A 22,286-nucleotide genomic window follows, 5' to 3' on the forward strand; every position below is an offset into this window, starting at 1 on the left:
CAGGACTCCAAGGTCTGAGGCCTATTAGAGCCCAGAAGAGAGTCAGAGTGATGTGCGGCAGAGCAACTCTGGCGCACATCTCGCCCCAGCGGGCACGGTCGTGTCCCACAGTCGTTGCCACCACGCTGCGCCCATACTCCGCAACGACGCAAACACTCCTCAGCGCTCTGGGCTCCACCCAGAAGTCCAGCCCCTAGGAGCTGAAATTGCAGAGAGGCTGGGGAGGACTACAGCCGAGAAACACGCCTCAACAAGGGCGGGCGCCAAAGGGTTCCCAGCAGGCTGTGCGCACGCCTACAAGTCCCATCATGCTCCTCCGTGGGCTGAGCGACTCCCCGCGGGAAGGCGGCTGTTCGCCACGCCACCCGTGCTCACAGCTTCTTTAGTACTCCTCCGTGTGCCTCTGGCATTTTCGGGGGCTCTTCAATCCGATAAGCAAGGGTACGGCGGCTGGATAGCTATGACCTCGGAGGAAGCGTGGCTTCGGGACCGGAAGAACCTCCGGTTGCCAGGGCAACGCCGCGCGCCCAAGTCCCTGCCCAGTTACTGATGCTCTGGCTGAGGCAGAGGCTATCTGTTTACCCAACTTGTGGACTCTGCTTTTGTTCAGGACCAGTGATCCTTCCTCTCGAGGTGTAGAGAGGAAAGCTGAGAGACGCCTGCACCAGGTTTCTATCCCAGAGACGGATACGGGCGAGTGCGTTCAGTCCTATTCCTCACCAGCTTCTGGGCCCGCACAACTAACCTCAAAGACCAGGTATTTTCCCACTTACAATTTTTGTAGCAGAGGCGCCCTCACTCTCCCCCGTTGCCCCCAGAATTGCTCTTTGCTCTTTTCCATATTTTTCACTGTGTAGTTTCTAATGTGTGAGAAGTGGAAAAGGAGAGGTAGGCTTATGCGGTGAGTACTAGAAACCCCAGAAAACTTATTGAATTGGCTTAACCAAATTGGTTGGTTGGTTGGTTGATTTTAACGCTGGTTTTAAATTTAACACTACCCAATTTGGGTGGTTTTATTTGGTATGTAGGCAGTGTGATTGAAATTTCATTATCAAAAACTGAAAGCCGAATAAAAATGTTTATTTGGGGTAGTAAAAATATGCTATAATTCACTCTAGAAATATTTTTAAAGTTTACGTTATTTTCTCTGCCCACCCCCTATCTCTGCAACTTACCTTCCAAGTTCTTAACTGTAAATGACATCCCAATTCTTCAGGACTTTTCTGGTAATAAGTAATCCTTTAGAAAGCAGTTTCTCACATAACAGCCAAGAGAATTTGATTGGCTGGTATGCAAAGAGTAGAAACAATAAGACAAACTAGAAAGGTAGATTGGCGCCAGATTGTAAACAACCTTAAAGCTACGTGTAAGTTTGGACTTAATTCTGAAAGCCAGTAGTGACTGTACATCAGAAACACTGTGGAGGTTTTTACAATGCAGATGCCCTGAACCCGTCTTCAGAACTACTAAACCAATCGTTCATTTCATTGTGCAACTAGTGTTGAGAATAATGGCCAAAGGAGTAGGAAGCTACAGAAAACTTTAATTGTGTCTCCCACTGTTCACTTAGGACATGATAAATAAACATTGAATGTCTTGAATTATCTATTTCCTTCTTCCATGCATGCAAAGGTAAACTTATGGAAGTGTGTAATTACTAAGAAATAGAAGCATATGTAAGGCTGTATGATAGTTGTTTATAAAACAACTTCAATAAATATATTTACATCTTTTAGAACCGACTTCTCTTTTAAATTATATGTCCCAGAATATTTCAGTAACAAGCATCGAGTGTTCGATAATCCATGAAAAAGGAATAGAAAATCACAGTCCAAGTTTCTATGAAAATGAATATTTAAGTATCAAGCTTTTGACAATTGATGTTTTATAATAGATTGCCAGAGGGGGATGATGTGAGAAATGGTCATGGTTTTAAAATCTGTTCAAAATTGTATGGAAAATGGAAAACTATATGTAAGTCTTTATATTATGTTTAGTACAGTAAATAAGAAAGTAAAATTTACTTTGAATTAAAATTGTGTGGATTGTTTTATAATATCAGAAGGCTACATTAGATTCTACAAGTGCATATCCTTAAGCCTAGCTATAAAGGAATGGATTATGAGTGATATTTGAATCTCCAAATAATGAGAAAAGTTGATTCAAGTGGGTCCAATGGAGTACACCTGACATCAAACCTATTCCTTGGGTAAGACAACTGTGGCTCTGTTATAGGCCCCATGCTTGGATGGTCACTGCACCTTTTTTTTTTCCTGCACATCATTAGAATTCAGTTTTGAAACTTCTATCCATAAAGCAAAATTTACAATGCATCCTTCTTTCAGATGCAGTTGTCTTGGAAGCCTCTTATTGTTTAAGTTGCTGCAGCCTCACATCCTTCAAGGTATGGCCTTGTCTAGGATGGTGCGAGATAAAAAAATACTGAAAGATCCATAAGAAGACAAGGTTCTGGAACTTTAGATGGTGATGAGAATAAATCAAATAAATGAAGTTAATATTTAGAGAACTTTGAAAATGATGGTCCAAGGAGTGATAAGCAATATTTGGAACAGGTTTATTGTAGTTACTGCTGTAGCAGTCCTTGTAGCAGTTGAGGGCTGGTAAAGTGGTATCTTCTCCCACCACATAATATTTTGGTAGGTAATGGACCCAAAGGGAACACCTTTGGAAAGTTTCATTTGGAAACGTGACTTCTAAATTTGACAGTACCTTGGAAAGATATGACTAGCCGTAAAGTTATCACTTAGCAAGCAATAAATATGTCATTGGCAATTTTATGACTTCAGAATACTTCTATATGGATTGCTGATGACATTTTTTTTTAAGTTTGCATTGGAAGAATTTTTTTCTAACGAAAGAATTGATGAACAAACAAATGAACTCTTCAGGCATGAGTTAACAAACTTTTACAATATTTGAGAAAACGAGATTAAAATCTAAGGTTGATATTTACTTTCTTATTTTTTACTAGGTACTAAGATTCTTTTAAAATAATATTTAACAGGTTATTCAGATAAATTACAGTTTAAGAAAAATATTAAGGTGTAATGAAATTGCGTGTGTGTGTATTTTGCACATCACCTTCTCCCCAAATGAATTTGTAGTGACTTAAGAAGCATATATGTAAGGACTAAGAAAAAATTAAGATAAATGTATTGGAATTCTGTATTCCTATGGATAGAAAATGCAACTAAACTGGATTTAATCACGCAAACACAAAAACAGTGCATTTAATATTTATTATTGCAAAATACAACAATGGGGCTAGCTTCAGAAAAAGATTTAACCAGTGGCTCAAATGATATAACAAAAATCTCACAGTTTTTCTCTCTTTTTCTGATCTGCCTTCTACTTTCTAAACTTCAGCCTTAGGTTTTATATAAACCCCATTACCCATACATTGTTCCAGATTTCCAGAAGAGGCTGCAGATATTTTCAAGTATCACAAACAACAGACTCCACATGATACTAAGTTTAACCACATTTTCTTCTTAAATTTATAAAATTACAGTGAGATATGTACAGTTATTTCAAGGGCATTATTCTTTGTTGCCAGGGGTTATAAGCTGCCAATCTGCATTTCATTTAAGGCTCCTTCCTGGTAATCAGCTTATACTGTGTTTACTAAATGCAAAGCTATGTTGACATGGTTTTCACATCATTGTGTCTTTATATTATTAAATTTTTTGATATACATGCTTTCATATTTCCCATTCTTATGGTGCCTGTGGGTAATATAGCTTTCTTTTTTTTCTGACTTGCAGCTGGTTTGTAAATATTTGAATCACATTATGGGATTGCTAGACAGACTTTCAGGCTTGCTTGGCTTGAAGAAGAAGGAGGTTCATGTTTTGTGCCTTGGGCTGGATAATAGTGGCAAAACAACAATCATTAACAAACTTAAACCTTCAAATGTAAGTATCTTCGTTAGATGCTATATGTCGTTTCTGCTAGAGAGAGTTAATATGCAGAATTATTTTGTTTGCCGTTATACCTTCATATAATCACGTTATGAAATTCTGTTAACTTTATACTACCTTAAAGGAAAAAGTACCTGTCAGCATTATTTGCAGTGTATTTTATGCAGGTATATAGGTAAATCTTGATTATTTAAACTGAAATATTTTCCAAATATCTTTTTTTTCCTAAAAAGATCTTTGCAAATTTGCTGAGTTTACTTTCAGGTAGCATTGTCTTTTTTTTTTTTTTTTTTTGGCTCTCTTTTTAGAGAAGGAGCAAAACAAAGGGAAAGGTGAGTCATTTTTATAAGTTCTGTGGATAATTAGACAGTTTCCCTAGAGTATTGCCTATGCATATCAGTAGTAGTAAGCAAGATGACTTTAGGTCATTTAAGTAATAAGTACATTAACATATTATTCTAATAACTGAAAAATGTATAAAGTTAACACATTAAACACCACATAAAGTATAAGTTAAAACTAGGTTCTGCTACATATAAAGAAAACCCACATAACAATGGACATAGCAATAAATAACAAAATAAAGTAGGGACTTCTTTTCCTATCCTCTAAGTCCAGAGGAAGTATTCCAGGGCTGGTGTGGCAGCTACGTGGTCTCAAGAGATCCACGCATTTTTCCATCGTTCTGCACTGCTGTCCTTAATACCTGGTTTTCATCCTCAAGATCTCTTCACGGTCACTTTGGTTAACTGTATGTCTATAGTCTAAGTTACAGGGAGGAGAAAGAAACAGGGCAAAAGAATAGTCCTTGCTAAATACTCCCTCTTTAAAGAACTTACCCAGAAGACCCAACTAATACTCTTGCTTGCATTTCACTGGCTACCTTTATGTGTGAATGAGGCTGGATTTTTTTTTTTTTAAAAGCAGGGCATATTACCGCTTTCAAAAATAATAGGGGTCCTATAAGTATAGAAGAAGGGGAAAACTATATGGGGTAGGCGATTAATATTTACAGTTGTAAATACATTTATTTAGATAAAAACTATTAGACAATTAATAAAATATGTTTAGTAAAAGATAATATGGTCTGCACAGATAGGGTAAAAAGTAAGAAGCTGTTACTCTTAATGACTGAATGCCTGGACAGTGGAAAGCATTGCTCCTAAATATGGTAATTAAAGGTGGACTTCATTGCCTCTAAACAGTGCTTCAAGTTGAGCAGAATGAGAAGCCTTACTGCTCCATTTTCTTTTGAGACAGCTTTGGTTTTACTTTTGTTTAGTTGGAGATTGCTTCGGAATCACAGAAATGCCATTTCTTTTCTTCAGTCATTATTCCCTTTTTGTACATGGATTAGATTACCATGTAAAAACAAATAACTGCTGGTGTATTTTCAGATGAGAGTTAGTTTAAGACAGCTGATATAAGCTGAAAATGGATTTGGAAGGCAATTTAGGTGTTATAAGGGGGGTCCCCATCTGAGTTGGGAATCAGTTGAGATATACTTGCTGAAGTCAGGCTATATTGAAAAGATTGATTTTGGAGGATGAGGTTTAGGTCTGGCCGGAGGTCTTGCTAACACTCTTGAATTGAGATTAGCCTCCCAGAATTTCAAAGTTTCCTCCTCAGCGAAAGAGCCAGCTCTTTTAGGTTTCCTGCATAGCTAAGAACAGATGAGAATGCATGCTTGAGATAAGCATATGGCTTTCAACTGAGAGAGAGAGAGAGAGAGAGAGAGAGAGAGAGAGAGAGAGAGAGAGAGAGAGAGAAGCAGAACTAAAGATATTCAGTTCCATTTCACAACTGAGCAGTTAAAGAAGTAATTTTTTTCCCCCATGAAGAGTAATAAATCGGGAGAGGAGAGATAGAGAAACTGGGAGTTTAATTTTAATGGAGTTTTCTCTATGTGGAAACAGGAGAAAAGAGATTCCTCCCCAATAAGGAAAAGAACAGGTTAAAAAGTTGACCCACATTAGAATCTGCCTCCTGACCTACGTGATTACAAAAAATTTCTTTATCAGTTCTTAAGAAGTAGCATCCTATCCAATTGGATAGGGTCTAGAATTGAATTTAGAGAACATTGGGTGTGTGATAAAAGTAGAACCATACCCATCTGTGCCTCAAAAGGTGTGTGTGTGTGTGTGTGTGAGAGAGAGAGAGAGAGAGAGAAATAGGCCTCAAGTACAAAATAATTGAAACCAGAGCCACAGTTAATAGCCCCAAATGGACCAACCGTTTCTCTGCCTATTATACTCAAATTGGGAGAAATAACATCCAAAGAACAAAATAGAAATGATAGTCTCTTCTCCAGTCATCCCCAGGAGTCTAGTGACCTTCTGTCCCCTGGCATGGTTATTAACATAGGAATAATATTTAATATGGATGGGAACAGCTTTCTTTTCTAAACAGTATTGGTCTTTTGAAGACACTTGCTCTTACAGATTTTTTTTTTCATAATTTCTTCTGTCATTTCTAGAGATCTGGGGTAGAAGAGGAAGGAGGCATCATGTTTGTCATCTTAAAATATTCTAATATCCTCATTTCAGACTGGTCTTGTGAAAGACCTTCTGACCCTAACACATTACATTAGTCACAGAGAGCCTCCAGGAAAGCGTGGGTACACAGTCAATAACTGAACCTCTTTAATTAATCTTCTATTGCTTTCCAACATCTCTGTCTCTCTGTTACCTCTGGTGAATTATGGAACTAGCATAGACTAGCTCCAGGACTATTTTAAGAGGATCACCTAATTTCTGACACTACTTCCGAGCCTTAATCTTTAGGCAACTATGCTTTCTCCTCAGAAATGATTGACCTAGTCTAGATCCTGAATACACACTAAGTTGCTTTGCTTTTTTTTTTTTTAACTTGATAATAATAGCCAAGAAACCACTTGAATGAAACTTTATTTAAAGACCCCAAAACCTGTCACTCAGATATAGATACAACACTTGCTTCCTCCTTACCTTTGAACTCAGTAGCCTCTTGTGAGCTTACATTCACTGTTAAAAACTTTATTTTTCATGAATAAGTGAATTATAGAAATCTACAGTGCTCTACTAGAAATGTCTTGCGAAAAAAATTGCAAATCTCATTTTATAGTAGTCTCTTATTTTTTGTGGATAAAATCAGTTTTTAGGTAGCTAGGTACTTCCTGGACCCAAAATGGTTTCTAGTATTAAGCTGTCCTAATGTTTATTTATTATATACATATTGAGGTTGCTGGTGTTTTCTAAACTGATACATGGTGGGGGCAGGGGTAGGGACGGGAGCATTTTAACTTGATCACTCTTTTCAAGAATCTGGTCTTAGCTGTCATTTTCTTAGAGATGTACTAATAAACACCTTTCTTTTAAAATTCCCATTTTTTTCCCCATTCCCCAACATTAATACTATAATTCTGTCACATCATCCAGTTTTATATTCTTTTCATTTAAAACACTCTGAAATTATCTTGCATATTCAGTTAGTAACATTAAATTTTTCTTCCTTATAAATTTAAATTCCATAAGAGCATAGATCTTTTATTGTTCAACACTGAATCCCAAATACCTAGACTATTGCTTGCTACTTAAATACATTTTTGGACAAATGGATTGATGGATGATTTTTTATTTTCATTTTTGGGCAGGGAATGATGATTAATTTTATCACTATTAGGTAAAACAGCAAATTAAAGGGGAGCATCTCTGGAAACAAAGAGTTTGTGAAGAAGGTGGGTGATTATGGAGAGGCTAGATGAATGTTTTAATTATAATTCATTGAATACAAGGCTACTATTTTCTGAGATTTCTTAAATTTTTACTTCCCTTTCTATTGTATGTTTTTTCTTATAATAGCTGATAAATTTTATCACAAGACTGGCACATGAAAACCCTTAAAACAGTGAGGTATTGAGGACAATAAAATTAGGAAACTCTTTAGTCCAAAGTTCATTGTGCAGTAAAGGAACCCTAAGATATGAAGTGGGAATCTGAATAGCAGGAAATAAATTCTAACATAAACAAAAAGATATTTTTAGAAGAATACTAGGCAGTTCATAACATGGAAGGAAAAGCTGAATAAACAAACTTCAGAAACGTAAAATCAGGGCAGCCATCGGAATACCTTTTCACTAGCACATTACTAGCAAGGTGACCAAGCGCCAGTGACTTCAGCTTCTCTTTCTATTTGAATTGTAAATTTCTAGAAGTAGGCTAGCAAAGTGAACATGATGTGAGTTCGCTTTACTCCTATTTTCATATGAAAGCAACAAGATAAACTTAAGGGGAATTTTTTTGAAGTTATTCTTGTGGGACTATGAAGAAAATGGGGATGAGAATAGAATCAATGAGTATAATTATAATAACAAACATTAATTGAGTATTTACTATGGACTAGACACTGTTGAGTATTTTATTTACATCCATTAACTCATTTAATTCTTATGATAACTTTATGAGTTAAGGATAATAATATATTTCACATTTGAGAAAATTAAGGCTTAGAGAAGTTTAGTAACTTGTCTAAGGTAGCATATTAACAATTAGGGGTAATTAGGAGTAATTAGAAGGCTGTTACAGTAATTCAGAGTGATAATCAATAAGGCCCTGACCTAAGTTAGATAGAACCGATAAAACTTAGGATATGGTCATGTAGAGAATGTTAAAAAGGAAGGAGTCAAGAATAACTGCTAGGCATCTGGATCAGAAAGTGGATGATTTTTATTCAAAAGGAAGAACAGTTTTGATGGCAGGCATGTTAGGTGATACCTTGTTTAGTAGTCATATAAGGCATTTTATTTGCCTGTGGGACTTGTCAGCTGGTCTCTGCTGTATCCTTGCCCATTTGAAATCTCTTATCCACAAAGAATTTGCCATCATGACCTCCAAGGCCCTACCTCCCTTACTTTGTTACATATGCCTCTTTCCTTTATGCAATATACTTTAGACATAAAGGCCTTCTACTTCTCCCAAGTGGTAAGTTTCTTCCTGTCTTAGGGTCATTGCATTGGCTAACTCACTTGACTGGGATGTTCTTTGCCAAGATCTTATCATAGCTTTCCCCCTTCTTGATATTCATTCTTGTCACCTCCCCAGCAAAGCTTTTCCTGAGCATCCTTCTTCCATGCCTCTTACCAACCCTCCCCTGCCCTGTTGCCTCCCACTTCCAGTCACCTTTCAATGTACATATCACTGCCTGAAAATGTGTTCATTTGAAACTTAGTTTATTGCTGTTTACCCCTGTAGATTATAAATTATAAGGGCAGGGACCATGTATATTCACCATCTACACATGAGACCAGTTCCCCGTAGCATATATTAACTCAGTAAGTATGTATTGAAAGATTAGAAAGTCCTATATGTGAACTCAGGATGGTTTCATGGTAACTTGCAGCAAGTCACACAGTGTGAATTAATACGTACATGTAATACAAATTCATAATTAGTAAACCTTAAACTACTATAAAGAATTTACACACAATGATCCCTTTGCAAAAATTATAATTTTGTCTAATCACGTTGTTTCCTTGGTGGCAGATTTTAGAATTGGAAAATCTGGATGCTTTTTTTTTTTTAACCTGAGGGAAAAAATTCACCTTTGGTAATTGCAAATTTCTAAACTTTGTCTTTTCTCTTAAAGGCTCAATCTCAAGATATAGTTCCAACGATAGGATTCAGCATAGAGAAATTCAAATCATCCAGGTAATTCACTTTATTATACTTGTGACTAAGAAGTTATAGGCAAAAAATGGTATTAGATCTACCAAGTCATTCCTCTTACTCTTAGAAAAAGTAATTTGTTGTTTCAGAAGCTCATAGATGTTAAAATATTTGTACTACTACCTCTGGATTATTTTTCAAAATTTAGAGTTTAGACAAACTCTGATAACTTCACTAGCAAAGGAAACATCTTTTTTATGTTACTCATTGCAAAATCATATTTATATTCAATAAATTTATGGCATTTTTACTTGAAAATTGGCCCAAGTTGAATATTGTATATTCAGATTGGTTTCTTTGATTGAAAATAATTTAAAATTTAAAGTGAAAGTTATACTTTAAAGTTAGTAACTTATAATGTAGTCATGGTTTTTTTTGTTTGTTTGTTTTTGTAGTTTGTCTTTTACAGTGTTCGACATGTCTGGTCAAGGAAGATACAGAAATCTCTGGGAACACTATTATAAGTAAGTTTATTTGTGAATTTTGGTTAACTAGTTGAGTATATTTTAATAACAAATAATTATTAGAAATTCAAATGATCACAGGCTAGGTTGCAATGTTTACTCTTCATGTAATTTAGGTACATTTACTAATTTTTAAAAAATGTGCAGTCATACTTCACATTATTTCTTAAATGCATGAAATTCTTTATAAACTTTGGCCTTCGTGTATACTGTTTGCTCTGTTTTTAACGCCCTGTTCTTTTCTTCTTCTCTGCAGCTTAAGGTTAATATATTCCTGCTATCAGGACTAGCCCAAAAGTCACCTCCTCTGTGAAATTTCATTGTTTTGCCCAGTTATCCTGTCCCATGTTCACAATACTTTCGCATCTCTAATTATACTTATTATGTCTTAAATTCATGTACCATAGCTGCCTCCCTAATGGGATTGTGAATTCCTCTTCAAGGGCAGGAATTATTTCTCATTCAGATTATTTCTTCATAGCCAAGTATGATGCTGGGCATATAGATCTGTAAATACTTACTGAATAAATTTAGTTAAAAAAACAGTACTGTAACAGTTGATGCATTTGTTCCACAAGCAGGTCTAAACAAGATATTTTTCAGCAAATGCAAATCCAGGGCTTGATAATTATATTAGATTAACAGCTGTCAAGTTAAGGATCCAAATGTGTTACACCCTCTCAAGACTTATACACAGTGTTAAAATGAATTCATTAACTTCTAATATTGTTAGAATGCCTTTATTTAAGGGCAGTGTAACTCACTTTTTGGAGTCCGAAACTTATAAACAATATCCCTTTACTAAATTCCCTTTTGTCCTTATGAACTCTTCCTTTGAAATGGTATGTGATGACTGCCAGATCAGATTTTGATTTTGATTGATTCTTTCCTGCTAACATGGGAACAAACACTATTCCTCAGACATGAACCAGGAAGATTTATTCTAGATATTATTCTCAATGAGTACTTTAATAGATTGAAGGCCTAGTTAAATCCTAGAGATCCAGAGGACCTATGAGAGAGAGAGAAACGAGTGCTTCAGATCTGAGGGTCAGTTTGGAAAAGGAAAAGTGGCATGTCTGTAGTATCTTGCATTAATTTTCCTGGGGTAATGTGAGTTGTTGTTTTATTTTGTTTTTTAAGAAAACCTGAGTTTTCAGTATAGGAATCTATAAATTATTACTATAATTAGTTGGTAAAAAAAATCCTTTTATGAAAAAATGTATTTATATTAGCTACTTTTTAAAAAATATCATAATTACAAGGAATAAAAATACATAGAACTAGTACTTTGAGAAAAGAAAATAGTTTTTCTGATTTTGACTCCTTTCTCTTGAAAGTTTTTGGAATAAGTTACTGAATACAGGAATATTATAAATAAATTGTAGGTTGAATGGGGAATATGGTTTGAGGAGTCTAAAGTAATAGTAAATTTATTTATTGTATCTCTATACTTTTCTGATTATTAAAGATCAAGCATATTTTAAATCTATAAGACTGAAAGATTAAAAAGATTAATTGGAATATGAGTCAGTCTTGTAGTAGGAATTTAACACCTTTTTCAGGATAGTTTATCAATATCTATTAAAATGAAACACGTTCATGCCTTCCAGCTATCATATTTGCTTTTTGAAATGTATCCTATGACTTGGACTAGTCAGAGTAAAAAACATACTTAGAAAGATGTGTTGAACATTATTTATAATGACATTTTTTTCATATTGCAATTATATAAAGAAAAATATTATTCTTAATAAAAATATGTGCTTAGTATATATACAGAGAAGAAACTTGTTAGCGGAATATGCACCAAACCATTAATAGCATTTGTTTTTGGAATAATAAGGTTATAAGGGAAATTTACTTTGTAATTTACATGATTCTATAATGTTAATTATTATGTAATTTTTGCTTATTACTCTTACAATACAAAAAGTTATAAAGTATAAAATATACAGAATGTAAATTTATTAATGTTTTAAAATACAAAAGATTTTTAAAATGTTTTCCATAAATGTCACTCCTAATTTACCATTGTTAATCTTTTTCATGTTTCTTGCCTTTCGAAATATATAATGTACGCTTTACATAATTGAGAAAGGCTCCTTCTAAATTTGTACTATATATAGTTTTTTATCTTGCTTTTTCAGTTAAAATTCTATAAGGGAAAATCAGGAAAAAAGATACAAAGAATATAACTAATAGCTGCCGAACGTTTTTCATATGCCTATGCCAAAATTTGCTTAATCATTTCTCTGTTTTTGAATATGAAGGCTATTCTCAGTTCTTGAAAAGTATAAACTGCATACTTGAAAAGTATAAGCTGCATAAATCTTTGTCACAGTTCATGTTTCCTTAGAAAAAATACCAGAAATAAAATTACTCTCTCAAAGTGTTTGAATATTTTTAAAGCTCTTGATAGATATTTTCAATTGTACCAGTCTCTGTATCCACTAGTAATATATGACTATGATAATCTGAATTCATTTTTTTAAATAATAGGAGAAAATGTTATTAAAAAATTGTTTCATATTTACGTCATTACTAATGACATTAAACTTTAAAATATTAATTTATGACTGGAGTGAGTCACAAAAAAGTATAAATGTTCAATAAGTATATGAAAAGATAATGAATTTCACTAGCAATTAATGAAATAAAAAGTAAAATAATACACTGTTAGAATGACAAAATATGAAAAGAATGGTAAGAACCATGCTGGTGAAGGAAGTAGGAATAATGCTAATAGTAGTAGTATAAATTGATAAAGCATTTCTGGAGGATAAACAATTTATCAATGTTTATCTAAAACTTTAAATTTTATATATATTCCTAGAAATTTTATTCCTAGGAACAGATCCTAAAGTTTCAAGAAATTTAAAAAATGTATTCAGGAGGATGTTTAAAGTTTCTCATAATAAAGAAAATTGGAAATAACCTATAAGCCCAACCGTAAATGTTTGACACAGTATTTGATGACAGATCCATGAGTAGAATACTTTATAACCATTAAAAAGGAAGGGTGTAGAGGTAATCAGTGATTTTTCAAGTGCTGCTGTGATCTATAAATGAATCCTTAAACTAGGTCAGTGGCTGGCTATCAGAAAAAAATAGAATAAAATAAAAGCTATTTGTAAGTATTGTTTCAGGGGATTTATTTCAAATATATTTACATATATATCGCATCTTAATGTAAAATGTATGTCTCAACTATGGTTATGGTAAAAACAATATTTGAGAAACATTAGTGTAGAGCTTTAATGTTTCATATAAAGTAGTTCAGACTATACTCCAAAGAAGATCAAGGAAATGTATGTACATATCAGGAAGGCAGAGTATAAAACACGATTCCATATGTACAAGCGTAGATACTTGTATGAATACATAAAACATCAAAATTAATTATACAAAAATATTAATAATGATATGTCTGTGTAATAGGGTTATGATTTTACTTATAATTTTTTAAAATTATGAAATAACAAGTCATTAAATTTACCCTGTTATCTAAGTGGAGAGAAATTATTTCACATGAAATATCACTAATGGTTAATATTTTAATCACTCATGTGAACTATTAAGAAACAGCATTATAATGATAAATTATAATGATAATTTAAGCCTATAATGATAAATGGACATAGAACATGAAGAGATAATACACAGATTAGGACATTCACATGGGTAGTAAACATCAAAAACATATGTTTGAATTTTTCTCATTCTTTATTAAACAGAGAAGGACAAGCCATTATTTTTGTCATTGATAGCAGTGATAGATTAAGAATGGTTGTGGCCAAAGAAGAACTGGATACTCTTCTGAATCATCCAGGTCTGTGTATGTGTCTGTCAGTCTGTGATATCTGTGCTTTGGGGTCTGTTTACATATGATGTTTTGTTCTTTGGTGCTGGGAAAAAGCGGTGTTTGCACTATGTAATTATCTTTAACTTAAAATTTAAAAATTTTAAAACAGTTGTGCAGAACTCATAATATCTTTACCTGTAGCACCATATATTTTGTAATAACTTTATTTTTATTTACAGTTGACATGCAATATTATATTAGTTTCAGGTGTACAACATAGTGATTCGACATTTATATAACTTACAAAGTGATCACCCCCAGAAATCCAGTACCCATCTGACACCATATGTAGTTATTACAATATTATTGACTATATTCTCTCTGCTGTACTTTACATGCCCATGACTATTCTATAACTGCCAGTTTGTACTTCTTAATCCCCTTCCCCATTTTTTACTCATCACCCCAACCCCCTCCCATCTGGCAACCATCCAAATATCCTCTGTATCTTTGAATTTCTTTATTTTGTTCATTTACTTTGTTTTGTTTTGTTTTGTTTTTTGATTCCACATGTAAATGAAATCATATGGCATATTTTTCTCTGATTTACTCCACTCAGCACAATACCCTCTGGGTCTATCCATGTTGTTGCACATGGCAAGTTTTCATTCTTTTCTAAACTGAGTAATATTCTGTTACACATACATACCATCTCCTCTTTATCCATTCATCCATTGATGGACACTCAGGTTGCCTCCATATCTTGCCTATTTTAAACAGTGCTGCAATGAACATACGGACACACATGTCCCTTTGAAGTAGTGTTTTGGGTTTCTTTGGATAAATACTCAGAAGTGAGATTACTGGGTCCTTCTTCATTTCTTGTTTTAAAGTCTATTTTGTCTGGTATATATGTTGCTACCCCGGCATTTTTTTCATTCCTATTTGCATGAAATATCTTTTTTCATCCATTTACTTTTAGTCTGTGTGTGTCGTTTCATTGAAGTGAGTCTCTTGTAGGCAGCATATGTAAGGGTCTTGTTTTCTTATTCAGTTGTTCGTAGATATGTAGTTATTGTCATTTTAGCTACATTTTTTTTTAATCTTTTTTCCTTTATCATCTTCTTAAAGAAATCCCTTTAACATTTCTTGTAATACTGGTTTGATGTTGATAAACTCCTCTAGCTTGTCTGGGGAGCTCTATCTGTCCTTTGATTCTAAATGATAACTTTTTCTCAGTACAGTAATCTTGGTTGTAGGTCCTTGCTATTCATCACTGAGTATTTTGTGTCAATTCCTTCTGGCCTACGAAGTTTCTGTTGAGAAATCAGCTGACAGTTTTATGGGAGCTCCCTTGTAGGTAACTACTTTTCTCTTGCTTTTGATATTTTTTCTTTACCTTTAACCTTTGGCATTTTAATTATGAGGCCTCTTGGTGTGGGCCTCTGAGTTCTTGTTTAGGATTCTTCACTTTCTGGGCTTGTATGTCTATTTCCTTCACCAGATTAGGGAAGTTTTCAGTCATTATTTTTTCAAATAGGTTTTCAATTTCCCACTGTCTCTCTTCTTCTTCTGGTTCTCCTATGATGCGAATGTTGGTACGCTTGATGTTGTCCCAGAAGTCCCTTAAACTATCTTCATTTTGGAGTATTCTTTTTTCTCATTGCTGCTCTGATTGGGTGTTTTCTGCTACTTTATCTTCCAAATCTCTGATATAGTCTTCTACTTTAATCTACTATTGAATCCCTCTAAGATATTCTCTATTTTAATTGTATTCTTTATTTCTGACTAATTCTTTTTTATGATTTCTACCTCCACTTTTATATTTTTCTTGGAGTTCTCATTGAGAGCACTGAGCATCCTTATAACCAGTGTTTTGAACTCTGCATCTGATAACCTGCTTGTCTCCATTTTGTTTAGTTCTTTTTCTATAGTTTTGTTCTGATGTTTAATTTGGGATATGTTTCTTTGTCTTCCCATTTTGGCTGCCTGCCTGCATTTGTTTATATATTAGGTAGAGCTGCTATGTCTTCCGGTCTTAGGAGAGTGGCTTTATGTAGTAGGTATCCTGTGGGGCACAGTAGCACAGTCTCCCCAGTTGCCTGAGCAAGGTGCTCCAGATGTGTCCCTTGTGTCAGTTGTGTGTGCGCTCCTGTTGTGTTTGAGTCTTGGTTGCTGTTTGCATGCCAGTGGGAGGTATTGACCTTCAGGATGATTGTTTATGAGGACTGACTGTGACTATAAGTGGAGAGCTATTGTTCAGGGGCTGACCCTACAGAGTGTGAATCACTTTAGCAGGACTCTGGTGCCTGCTCAGTCTGCCCTTTGGGTGTGTCCTTTGTGGAAGTGGATGGGTAGTTCTCTGGTGCGGTCTGAAGCTGGCCACTGAGTATTGGTTCTGGAGCCTCGTGAGAGAGTGTCTGTTTCAGGCCAAGGACAGCCACTTGCTGTGCCTTGCCCAAGGCCACTTGGTATTAGCTACAAAGTGATCTGCAGATTGTTGCCTCTTGTGCTGTGCCTAGAGGTGTCTGGGAATAGCCAAGCTACAAGCTGAGGCAAGCTGCCGCTAGGTCCAGGCTTGAGGCTGCTTAGCAAAAGGTATGGGGCATACCGAGGCCAAATGCTGCTTGGGCTTTGTGAACCTTTGAGAGATTTTAGGAAAGTTTGCAGCAAGAACCAAAACAGGCTGTTTGTATGGAAAAGCCACTGGAAGAGGCTTAAGTGGGCCCACAAATTTTGTAGGGCCGGGTCTCAGGGAATCACTAGGGCAGGGTGAGCAGAATTAGCCAGGCTGATGAAGACTCAGATATAGTAGCTGCCTGTGTTTGCATGCCAGGAGAGGGGAGGGCCCAACAAAGGAACAAGAGCTTCTACCAGCACCTCTCTCTCAGAGAAAGCTGCTCCTGTAGCCCTCGCCCTGAAGCCAGGCAATTCAGTTCCTCCTTGTATGTCCCTGATGCCCTTCTAGCTGCTGCCCCAGAACAGGTGAATCCATCAGTGAGTAAGTCCATGCCCAAGCCCTCTTAAGACGGATGCCTTGGACTCCAACCATCCTCCATCACACTCAGCCACAATTTCCACTGGTTTTCACAGCCAGAAGTTATGGGGACTTCTATTCCCAGCACTGGAACCTTCAGCTGGGGAGCTTGGTATCTGGCTTGGACCCCTCACTCCTCTGGGGTTGGGGAGACCTCCACAGCCAAGCTATCTCTTCCAATTTTTAACTACCACACATGGGTGCGGGGCCAGTCCCTTCCACATTTCTGCCTTTCCTATCAGTCTTGATGTGGCTTCTTCTGTATGTCCTTAGCTGTAGAACTTATGTTCAGCTAAACTTCAGGTATTTCTCAATGATGGTTGTTCTGTAGTTTAGGTGTAATTTTGAGTTAGTCCTGAGAGGAGGCAAGCACAGCATTTCCTACTCCACCATCTTGACGAGAAGCCTTCATATATTTTTTAAGCTTTTTGCAGTGTTTTTCAGATCTATGTCATTTATTTTCCCCCAAATAAAAATGCCCTTTTTTCTGATTACGTAAATAATATGTCAATAGCCAAAAAAAAAAAAAAAAATGCAGAGAAAAAAGAATAAGGAAGAAAGTTAAAATCCATGTATTTCAGTGCTCATTAATATGATTTTGGTTACCATGTTTTCATGTGTATGTGTAAGTATGTGTAATCATAGCATTTCTTACATATTTATTTTGAGAATTTTTTTAAAACACATTTTTTCTGTTTTTGAACTCCAATTGCCAGCTTCCCATTCCCTTTTCAATATACCGATATTAACAATGATATTTTTTCTTTCATACCTTTATATCTACCATACATCTATATCTACTATCTATATTATGTACACACACACACGCATATACAGGCACCAAAGATATATATAACATTGGAGGCTATGAGGACTGTCATTGTTATTTGTTAAAATAGGATACTATTCTCTATACTCTTCTGTATCTTCCTATTCTCAGATAACACTACATGATAGAACTCTTTTAAGTCAGTTTTGTAAATGTAATTATTCTTTTTAATGGTGCCTAAGATGTCAGCTGTATTTCTAGCCTTACTCATGCCTGAAAGAGAGTTTAAGTGGTCTTTGCGTTAGGACTTTTAGAAAAGTGTGGTGATTTAAAAGAAGTATGAATTTGTTAGAGATGGAGCAGTAATAGTGTGGAGTTTTCAAACAATTCTTGCTGTTTAACCACAATATCTTTGGTATTTTTATTGGACAACCTCAAGCTTATTTAAATATTTGAGGAGTACATTATCCAATCTGCACTTTTTATGTGACTCACTTTAAAAAAATTATTGGACTTTTATCTGAGTTGGGAATGCATTTTTGATTATACATTCCCTTTGCATTAATCTTTCCACTTTCTCCTCCAAATGTGTTGTTGTGTTGACCAATAAAATGAAATTTGTTCCTACAAAATCTGCTTCAAATACAATGGGAACCTTGGTTTTTTCAAGTGAAGTTTTGTCCATTTATCATTATGTACTGATGCATTTATTTTATGAGCTAGATCCCCAAAGGAGGGATTTCTCAGCTAAAGTGTATATGAACTTTTTTTTGAAGTATAAGTTCTATACAGTGAAATGCTCAGATCTTAAGTATATAGTTCAGTTAATTTTGGCAACTGCGTACATTCATGTAACTACACTCCCTATCAAGAAACAGGACTTTTGAAGCATCCCAAAAGGTTCTCTCATTCCTCTTCCCAAGCAGTACCCCATACCTGGTGCCAAAGGAACTACTAATCTGATTTCTATTACCAGATTATTTTTGCCTATTTTTGTACAGTTTCATATAAATGAGCAGAAATGTACATACATTTTTGTACCTACATTTTTTTCATTCAGCATAATGTTTTTGGGGAGTCACCCATGATGTTTTATGTATCATCTTTATACTCCTTTCTATGGCTTTATAATATTTTATTATATGACCATGGTTTGTTTATCCATTCTCCTATTGATTGACATCTGGCTGTTTCTAGTTTAAGGCTATGAAGAATAAATATGCTGTGAACATTTTTGTAATAGGCTTTTTAGATATATTTTCATTTCTCTTGGATAAATTACTAGGAATGGTATTGCTGGGTCATGGAGTAGATGTATGGATAATATTTTAAGAAACTGCCAGATAATTTTTCAAAGAGGTTATAGTATCTTACCTTTCAACAGCAGCAGTATATGAGAGTTTCAATTGCTCCACATCCTCTCCAATAATTTATATTGAAGTTCTTTAATTTTACCCTTTCTGAATGTATAGTAAGATCTCATTGTGCTTTTAATTTGCATTTTTCTGATGACCAATAATATTGGGTACTTTTTCATGTTCTATTGGACAATCTTATGCATTCTCTTTAAAAATGTCTTTTAAAGCTTTTGCCCAATTGTTTAATTTGGTTGTTTCTTCATGTTTTTGATAATAAGATATCTTAATTCTAGATATAAAGCCACTATCAAATATATGTTTTAAAGATTTTTTCCAGTTTGTGGCTTGCCTACTTATTTTTTTCACAGTATCTTTTAATCAATAGATATATCTAATTTTGATGAAGTCTAATTTATCATTTTTTATATATACAAATTTTCTATGTACTCTAAGAAATCTTTCCCTGTCTTAAAATTGCTAAAATATGCTGCTATATTTTTTATAGTAGTTTATAGTTTTAATATGTTTAGGTCTGGGCTCCATCTTGAATTAATTTTTGTCCTTTTTTTCTCATACAGATATCCAATTATGTGAAAATCCACTTGTTGAAAAATTTCCTTTTCCACTGAATTACTTGTCAAAAATCAGTTGACTTTCATCCTTATCAAATATCATTTGACTGTGTATATGTGGGTCTATTTCTGGGCTCCATTCTTTTTCATTGATCTCTTTTATGTCCTCTCACACTCTTTCGTTGGTCTGTGTGCTTGTTTTTCTGCCAATACCATATGTTTTTATTACTGTAGCTTTGTAGTATAATTTGAAGTCAGGGAGTGTGGTACCTCCAGCATTGTTATTTTTTCTCAGGGTTGCTTTGGCTATTCAGGGTCTTTTGTGGTGCCATACAAATCTGATTTTTTGTTCTATTTCTTTGAAAAATGCTGTTGAGATTTTGATGGGGATTGCATTAAATCTGTATCTTGCTTTGGATAACGTGGTCATTTTAACTATGTTGCTTCTTCCAATCCATGAACATGGAGTATCTTTACATATCTTTGTGTCTTTTTCAGTTCCTTTTAATAATGTTTTATAGTTTTCGGAGTTTAGGTTCTTTACATCTTTTATTTATTCCTAGATATTTTATTCTTTTTGTTGCAGTTGCAAAAGGAATTGTTTTTTATTTCTTTTTCTGAAATTTTATTGTTAGCGTATAGGAACGCCATGGATTTTTCTACGTTGATTTTGTATCCTGCAATTTTACTGTATTTGTTTATTGTTTCTAATAGTTTTAGAGTGGAGTCTTTAGTTTTTTCTATAGAGAATCATGTTATCTGCAAAAAGTGAGAGACTTCTTCATTCTCAATTCGATGCCTTTTATTTCTTTCTCTTGCCTGAGTGCTCTAACTAGGACTTCCAACACTATATCGAATTAGAATGGTGAGAATGGGCAGCCTTGTTTTATTACTGATCTTACAGGAAAAGCTTTCAGTTTTTCACCATTGAGTATATTAGCTGAGGGTGTCAATGGGGTATTTAAGTCCCCTACTATAATTGTGTTTTTATCATTTTCTTCCTTTAGTTTTCTTAGTAGTTGCTTTATGTATTTGGTGCTCCTGTGTTGGATGCATATAAATAAGTGTTATATGGTCTTGATGTATTGACCCCTTTATCATTATAAAATTTCCATCTTTGTCTCTTGTTTCCTTTTTTTATCTTGAAATCTGTTTTATGAGATATAAGTATGGCTGCACTGCTTTCCTCTAAATGCCATTTGCTTGGAGTATCATTTTTCACCCTTTCACTTTGAGTCTATGCTTATTCTTGAAGCCGAGACGTGTCTCCTGAAGGCAGCATATGGTTGGGTTTGGTTTTTGATCCAGCCCACTACTCTGTACCTTTTAATTTGGGTGAGTTCAGTCCATTTGAATTTAGAGTGATTATTGATATACAAGGATGTTTTATAGCTGTTTTATCCTTTGTTTTCTGGTAGAGCTCTGTGTCTCCATTCTTTTTCCTTGTGTTTCTGTCTGTTATTTTAGTTTAGTGGTATTCTATGATTTTTTCCCCCTCTGTTTTCTCTTTTTTTATATATATATTATTTACCTCAGTTCTAGATTTGTGTGTGTGGTTACTATTAATTTTATGCAAAAAGAAAGTTTCATGTACACAGTAGTCCTTTTTTTTTTTTTTTTTTTACTGATTGCATCATTTACCTCTGCAAGTTCAGTCTTTTACCCCTCCCCTTTTAGTGTCACAAATTATCCCTTATTCTGTGAGTTTATTTTTAAATTCTCTTCTTTTTTTTCAATGTTTTTATCTCCTTTAACCTTTATGTTATCTTTAAGTGTTTAATACCTTATTCTGAACAAGGGTTGCAATTTCCTGCTTCTGCCTGTTAGTCATCTAGCTCATGTTTTTGTATTCTTTTGTCTTTGTTTCAGGTTGAAGAACACCTTTCAGTATTTTCTGTAATGCAGGTCTTGTGATGGTAAATACCCTCAGCTTCTGTATATCTGGAAAAGTCTTTATTTCTCCTTCATATCTAAAAGATACCTTTGCTGGAGATATTATTCTTAGCTGATGATTTCTCTTTAAATAATTTGAATATTTTATTCCAGTTTCTCCTGTCTTGTAGGGTTTCTACTAAAAAAACAAAAAACAAAAAACCTGATGATAATCTAATGGTATTTCCTTTATAGGTTAGTGTCATCTTTTTCCTAGCTGCCTTAAGAATTCTTTTTTTGTCATTAATTTTGACAATTTTAATATAATGTGTCTTGGAGAAGGATGTTTTGGATTGAGATAATTAGGTGTTTTATGAGCTTCTTGGATTCGAGCATCCATTTCCTTCCATAGGTTTAGGAAGTTCTCATCAATTATGTATTTGAATAGACTCTCTGTTCCCTTCTTCTCTTCTACTTCTGGTATACCCATTATTCTTATATTTCTCTGTCTAATGGAGTTAGATAGTTCTGTTCTTTTTTTTTTTTTTTTTTTTTTTTTTTTTTTTTTTTTTTTTTTTTTTTTTTTTTTTTACTCTCGATTTCCTCTCTTCTTCCACCTGAGTCATTTCTAGATTTCTATCTTCTGTCACTAATTCTTTACTCCATCTGGACTATTCTTTTTCCTAAGCTTATTAGTTATTCTTCACCTTTTTTATTGAGTTCTTCAGCTTCAGATTTTTTTTTTTTTTTTGGTTCTTTTTCTGAT

The 22,286-nt window shown here is 34.5% G+C and overlaps 1 protein-coding gene across 4 annotated transcripts in view; it reads left to right on the forward strand.

The window, feature by feature from the left end:
- The first annotated feature begins 293 nt into the window (after positions 1–293).
- ARL6 (ADP ribosylation factor like GTPase 6) overlaps positions 294–22,286 on the forward strand; it is a 37,069-nt gene continuing 15,076 nt past the window's right edge. Inside the window, exons 1-6 of one of the 4 annotated variants that reach the window (XM_015598239.2) lie at positions 294–757; positions 2,346–2,404; positions 3,786–3,935; positions 9,564–9,625; positions 10,039–10,107; positions 13,845–13,939. In XM_015598239.2, coding sequence (XP_015453725.1) covers positions 3,813–3,935; positions 9,564–9,625; positions 10,039–10,107; positions 13,845–13,939 — 349 coding nt within the window. In that variant the 5' untranslated portion in view covers positions 294–757; positions 2,346–2,404; positions 3,786–3,812. The remainder of the gene's footprint in view (positions 758–2,345; positions 2,405–3,785; positions 3,936–9,563; positions 9,626–10,038; positions 10,108–13,844; positions 13,940–22,286) is intronic. The other 3 variants (XM_015598238.2, XM_025040787.1, XM_006923413.3) reach the window with 3 other exon arrangements.

The sequence above is a fragment of the Pteropus alecto genome, unplaced genomic scaffold (genome assembly GCF_000325575.1).
Source record: "Pteropus alecto unplaced genomic scaffold, ASM32557v1 scaffold379, whole genome shotgun sequence".
Lineage (NCBI taxonomy): Eukaryota > Metazoa > Chordata > Mammalia > Chiroptera > Pteropodidae > Pteropus > Pteropus alecto.